Source organism: Microtus ochrogaster, linkage group LG9, assembly GCF_000317375.1.
Source record: "Microtus ochrogaster isolate Prairie Vole_2 linkage group LG9, MicOch1.0, whole genome shotgun sequence".
NCBI lineage: Eukaryota > Metazoa > Chordata > Mammalia > Rodentia > Cricetidae > Microtus > Microtus ochrogaster.
In genome coordinates, this window is record NC_022034.1 from 34,028,979 (window position 1) to 34,035,776 (window position 6,798).

The 6,798-nt window shown below is 37.9% G+C and overlaps 1 protein-coding gene across 1 annotated transcript in view; it reads right to left on the bottom strand.

Moving 5' to 3' along the window:
- Tbc1d32 (TBC1 domain family member 32) overlaps window positions 1-6,798 on the bottom strand; it is a 192,225-nt gene that overhangs the window by 24,909 nt on the left and 160,518 nt on the right. Inside the window, exons 28-30 of the mRNA XM_026787416.1 lie at window positions 4,909-4,978; window positions 3,253-3,368; window positions 2,757-2,911 (exon numbers count right to left, since the gene is read on the bottom strand). Of these exons, the coding sequence (XP_026643217.1) occupies window positions 2,757-2,911; window positions 3,253-3,368; window positions 4,909-4,978 (341 nt within the window). The remainder of the gene's footprint in view (window positions 1-2,756; window positions 2,912-3,252; window positions 3,369-4,908; window positions 4,979-6,798) is intronic.

Consider the following 6,798-nt stretch of genomic DNA (forward strand, 5'->3'; position numbering starts at 1 on the left):
GAGAGAGAGAGAGAGAGAGAGAGAAAGAGAGACACAGAGAGAGAGACAGAGACACAGAGAGAGACAGAGACACAGAGAGAGACAGAGACACAGAGAGACAGAGAGACAGAGAGAAATAGGCGGGACAGGCAGGCAGAGAGTATAAATATGAAGAGAAATCTAGGAGGAGAAAAGATCTGGGAATGAGAGAGGCAGGAGGAGGACCCAGATATACAACCAGACACAGAGTCAGAAGGGAAGAAAAGGTATACAGGAATAGAGAAAGATCAAAGCTCTGAGGCCAGATAGATGGATCATTTAAGTTAAGAAAGGCTGGTAAGAAACAAGCCAAGTAAAGGCTGGGCATTCATACCTAATAATAAGTCTCCATGTGTGATTTATTTGGGAGCTGGGTAGTGGGTCCTCCAAAAAGGCTAAAGAGCCCAAAAGAGTAAAACACCAAACAACAAATGATAATAATAATAGTAACATATCAGTAAGTCCTCAGAATAGATTTCTAAAATGTATACATATAGGTTTTCTCTTCTATAAAACAGGATTACAATTTCTATAGTAAATGCCTTTCTTATACTATAGCCTAACCATCCAGAGTATCTTACAAAGCAACACTAAAACATATTCAAAGCCATTATATCCCTTATTTATAACTAAACAATGTATGATAACTTTAATTTTAGACTTCTAGCTTATTATCTTATTTCTATTTCATGAAAATGCTTCTATGATTAAATGTCTCTCAGTCCATTAGCATTAAGTAAGATAACCTTCAAGAGAAAAGATCAAGTCTATATTTTCAAAGAGAATCCATCAAAAAGCATGCAGGCCATCTCAGGGCTCTGCTGGCTGTTCCCAATTATATGCCTCCAAATCTGAACTACAGCCGAGCCCTCCTCTACCTATGGAGGATCTCGATCTCCACAGATGGAAACTCCACAACCCCCACACATTATTGGTAAGGATTCACTCTTCCTCCTTTGGTCACACTACCTACCCAGGAACTCTTCTGCTCACACTGCCAACTGAGCCTTCCCCTTCCTCTCCCTAGGGCATTCCAATCCCATCATCTGCAGACCTACATCAACTACCTGCTAGCTCCGCAGGAACAATCAAAAACTCTCTGAACCCATCAGCTGTCCCTCAGCTCCATCTCTCTGGCATTCGTCACCATCTAAAGACTTGCACTGCAGCATGTGCTAGCCCCACATGAAGTGGCTTTATAGACTTACCTACTGGTACCTTGAGCTTGTTGAAACAGGACACTTGCTGATTCTATTCACCTGCTAATGAAGTTAAAGCTATGCTCTTCCCTGAATGAATGGGAATCAAATTAGTAATTCCATACAAGTGGGCACCAAGTGGCTACAAGACTAAGCTTTAAGTATTTCCTAGCTGATCCAAAACCTTCCAAGTCAGAATAACAGTCAATACAGAGCAAATGCCTATGCCCCATGGGTGAGCCAGAAACTCATGTATACAACCAGTGCCCTAACTCCAGATGCATAGGTCTCATTGCAAAAACACAAACACTATGAAAAAGAAGTCAGTATGTCCTTTCAAAATGTTACAATCCCATAGTAATGGTTCCAAATCAGAACAACTTAGTTGAAATTCAAGAAATAAAATTCAATAGAACCAATATAAACATGCTAGAGGAGGTTGCTTTCCATATTCTGGGAAAGCACTATGTGAACTGCTGGAGGCTAAGAGGCATCTGCATTTACCCATAAAGGAACTCGACAAAACCTGATACTACCCTGCCAGCAAGATATGCCCACTGGTGCTACAGTGGCACAGCTGTTATAAGGGTAGTCAACCACTCTGATTGTGTTCAAGGCCTGTTCCACTTGAGGATATTCAAGCCTGGTACTATCCCGGGGAGGAATTTACTACTGTTGTTCAGCTAAACTGACTATAGTGTCAAACTGATTTATAAATATTTATGCTTATAGCCACAGAAAAATACTATTTTTAATAGTATCTCAGACTTAAGCTGAGAATGTCTTCCTTGCAATGAAGGGTGAACAGAGAGTTTTATAGTTACTCGCCACACAGAGAAGTGATGGTTGCGAGGTTAACCCTAAGAGGACATTTATTCTACCCTCTCTAAAGTTCAGGCCGTATCACAGAACACAGGGCTTGAAAAGTCTAAGAGCCAGGAACAGAGACAGTGGCTGTAAAATGCTATTTTCTGTGCATGACACCGTCACTGCTATCAACATCTCACAAAAACTGTGATGGTCTTCACGAGGTTGCTACAACACCAGGCCCATCAAAAGTCAATCAGGTGTCAGGAAAGGGCTTACGGGGCACTGCCTGTTCTGGCTGAACTACTGACTACTAATGAATTCTAGGGGAAGGACAGTCATTTCTCCAATTGTACACCTACAGGTGAGCAATGGATAACTTCAAACCCAGATGTCCCTACCTAAGCCAGTATGTCAAAACAAAACAAAACAAAACAAAACAAAACAAAACAAAACAAAAGTCTATGAATATGGGAAAGGAACCTGAAGGAAGGAAGGGGTGAGCTGACAGGGTGGAAGGAGAAATGAGATGAGTCGAGAGTAATCATAATACATTGTATATATGTATGAAACTGTCAAAAACAGATTTGATACAAGTTATAGTAATATCACTCAGGTAGGAAAGTGAATAAGAATTATTAGGACACAGTGTATATATAAGATTATACCCTAGTAAAGTTAAATATGGTGTTTAAGTTCAACTCTCTTTAAAAACAAATTTTTACGTCTTACAGAAATATGCAGCCTTGGCACCCAAAGGAAAGCAGAGGTCAGAAGCCTGGAGAAATGCTGAAGAAACTGGAATGTCTTCTCTTTATCCCCCAGCATTATGATGAACAGTGAAGACACAAACCAGTCATGGCCTGTGTAGCACCCTTGCAGGCGCACTGCACAACAGTTAAGGAGCTTCCACGTTATCTTAGGACATACACAATTGCATAAATACTGTTAGGATTTTTATTTGGAAAGAGATATTAATTGTATGTATATAGTAAATCACTTTACTCAGTTTTAAGATTCCACAAGTACAACTGAGTCTAAGGATCATAATTCAATTTATAAAAACGTATGTTCAAAACACAGATTAAAATCCTGTAAGAATAAACTGTAACAAAAAATCACATAGCAGCTATTACTTATTACAGATATGTTAACACATCCTTCGAAAAAACTATGGGAAGTATAGGAAGATAATTTGGTTCTGCATAAATCCACTCAAAAAGGATATGAAGAGAAGAAGTTACTGGTGACTGCTGTTGTTTCAGGAATCTCTCACAGTGCTTTAAGACCAAGGCAAGATCATTTTCTGCACCATCTTTTAACAAGTTGAGAAACTTGCCATACCTATGTAAAAGACACCCCCAAAAGACACAGAATGAAAACTATCAGGATCTTCACCCCACATTCATCTTTAGACATCCATCAAAATGTATTTCTCTTGAGACCTCAAAGTCTGAAGTTTAAGATGTTACTTCTGGGGTGATGACATTAGACAAGGCACTCAATATTCACTCCTGACAGTTACAATACGATCAGCAGCTAACTGTTACCATTCTAGGGTGGTGTAACAGAAATGAGAAAACAAAATGACAGCAGACTATAGATGAGAACCATGTAAGAAGTTTTTCAGAAATTAATCCAAAACACAGATTCCTGAGTTTAGGTTTACAGGATGTTAAGTCAAGAAGTTCCTGTGGAGGTCATCTACCAATACTGGATATCAGAGGGCTTTGGACATTTTGGGTTAAGATTAGGACAGTACTATAACATAACTTGAAATGTCTTGGTGTATACATGGATCAAACAGCAGTTTATAATTAGCTAAAACTAATTCAGTCTTATCTAAGTCCCTATATTTTAGATACACTAAATGGGTATGTTGTTGGTTTGATTTCCAGCTTCCTAAGACCTTACTTGGTCTGTATTTTCAGAACTCTCCTTCTTAGTGGTAACAGTTTAGGGCATTTATTGTTTTTGTTGCTGCTGTTATCTCAATGACTCCACAGGACGGTAGCTGCACTATACCACAGTCTAGCCAAACTCTACACTGTGCATTATTTTCCATTTACTTTCTATGAATAAGAAACTACATTGAATTAAAATATGTGACCAAGCTGCTTATATAATCTATAGGTTTCAATTAATTGGAAATGGAGCAGTACAGTATACTTTTATTAAAACATGTATATGGAGTCACATAATACAATCAAAACAGTTACCCTAGTAGAAGTGGATGATCCAGATCCACGTCATGATTTTCATCACAATGGGCATTTATATAAGTCTCAAGTATTTAATAAATCTCATAAGTACCTTCCTAAATATGATTCAAATAATGGCCCTCTAATTACAATGTGATAGTTAAGAACCTCGTATTAAATGAGGTTTGTTTAGAACAAAAGAAAAGGAGGTTATTATCCAGTTCGTATGTACTGTACTCACTTCTTTTGAAAATTAATTCATGAGTTTTAAAAACTTAAACTGACAATTTTGGTTTACTCATTTGAACTTCTCAGTCTGTCCTTAAAGTATGTTTGTCTTCATCGGGACCTGACAACTAGAACAAACCGTATTTTAAAAGATATATAACTGTGCCATAGCATTTTGACTTTTGCGATGCTGATTTTTTTTTTTTTTGGTGGAAAACAACTGATAGTCATAGAGGAACACACTAATTAGCTTTTGGAATAGTAATGAGCTGTAACTGATTTACAGCCGGAGGTAATTTAATCATGTGCCAATATCCTCAAAGATAACGTTATTATTTTCTGAGTGGGAGACTCTGCATTTAAAGGCTACAAAATAGTTGGTTGTTAAATATTATTGAGCACACATCAGGTAGATGAATTCCAGGGGCGCACAGGAGAGACGCCTCCCCACATACCTGACAGCCGCTTCAATGCCAAGCTGCTGCACAGACGAGAGACTTTCATTCCTCACATCTGCATCAGTAGCTGACAACAATAGAAAAGGGAGCTATGAAAATGTAGAAAAGTCTGCATAATAATCACATCTTAATTGAAAATTGATGAAAGCAATATTTTTACATATTTTAATGTGAATTTTGAAAACACTGATGAATTTGTTCTTTTAGGAGCTGTCACTTACAGTTTCAAAGAAATTAACAGGAAACTTTTTACAGAAACTTTTATCCTGTAAAAATCATTTAAAACCTGGGAGTAGTAGAACACATACCTACCAGCACAGGGAAGCCAGAGGCAGGAGGATTAGGATTTCAAGGCCATCTGTGGATATACTGGAAGCTCAAGGCCAGCCTGGGCTACATAAGACCCTACTTCCAAGAGAAAATGAAACCAAAAAGTATATAAAATGAGTAGTTCTTTGGTGCAAAACACTAAAAATGAACAAAATATAAAAAGCTGTAAATTATTTAAAAAGTGATCAAAAATATGTTTTCATCATGCAGCACTTAGGTATATGTGAACATGGCTCTATATTCCTTCCTGTCATCCATGGTGAAATCTTTCAGTAAGCCCTATTATATGTGCTGCCTTCCAGACATGGCATGGCTACTTACTCGCCGTTTCACAGCAGCTAGGATTACTTGCACAGGACCTTCACAAGATCAAGCCAGTCTGATTCTAGTATGGATGGGTGATGAGAGATGAAGCTTCACCCCTAGTGAAGGAACTATTGATAGTAGATGGTTTCTGAGTGTGTGTGTGTGTGTGTGTGTGTGTGTGTGTGTGTGTGTTGCTCTCTTTTGGGAACATGGCTTCTGGTAGGTTCTTTATGCCTGAGTAGATAGCCCCACACCCATGAACATATGGCATGGCAGCACTAATTGGACTTGAGGGATTATTGGTTACAATAATAAAAAGAGGACATGATGTTCACAAGGAACCAGGATGGGGCAAATTGAGAAAACTGGAGGGAGGGATGTAGATAGATATGATAAAAATACACTTTATAAATGTATGATATATACAAAGCATAATTTTTTTTTAAATCTTTAAGGGCTAAGATACATAGTTCCATGGCAGACTACTGGCCACTGGGTCCAATAGTCAACACCACACTCACCATCTTCAAAGCAGACCATAGGCAACTTTTACCGAGTAATATTACATTGGGTTGAATTAATGGGGTTCACTTTCAGATCAGATTTCCTTTGTGAAGTAAGAATTGTGATCACCCCAGAGACACAGCCCCAACTCCACCAATCAGAGGAAAAGATGAGTAGAAAACATAAGAACACACTCAAGACCACATAGAGCAGCATGACACCAACAAAAAACTATGGCCCTACAATAGCAAGACTTGAACACCCCAATATAGATGAAGTAGAAGAAAATGACCTAAAAATTAACTTCAGGAGAATGTTTGAGGACCTTAAAGAGGAAATGAAAAATTCCCTCAAATAAATGAAGGAAAAGACAAACAAAAATTTGGAAGAAAACAACTCCCTTAAAGAAAACCAATAAAAAAGCAATCAAACAAATGAAAGAAATAATTCAAGACTTGAAAACCAAAATAGAGACAATAAAGAAAACACAAATCAAGGGAAGTCTGGAAATGGAAAATATGGAAAATTGATCAGCAATCACAAATGCAGCATGAACAGCAGAATACAAGAGATGTAAGAGAGACTCTCAAGTGCTGAAGATACAATAGAGGAATAGACTCATCTATCAAAGAAACCATTAAATCTAGCAAAAGCTAAACGCAAAATATGCAGGAAATATAGGACACTATGAAAGGACCAAACCTAAGAATAATAGGGATAGAAGAAGGAGAAGAAATCCAACTCAAA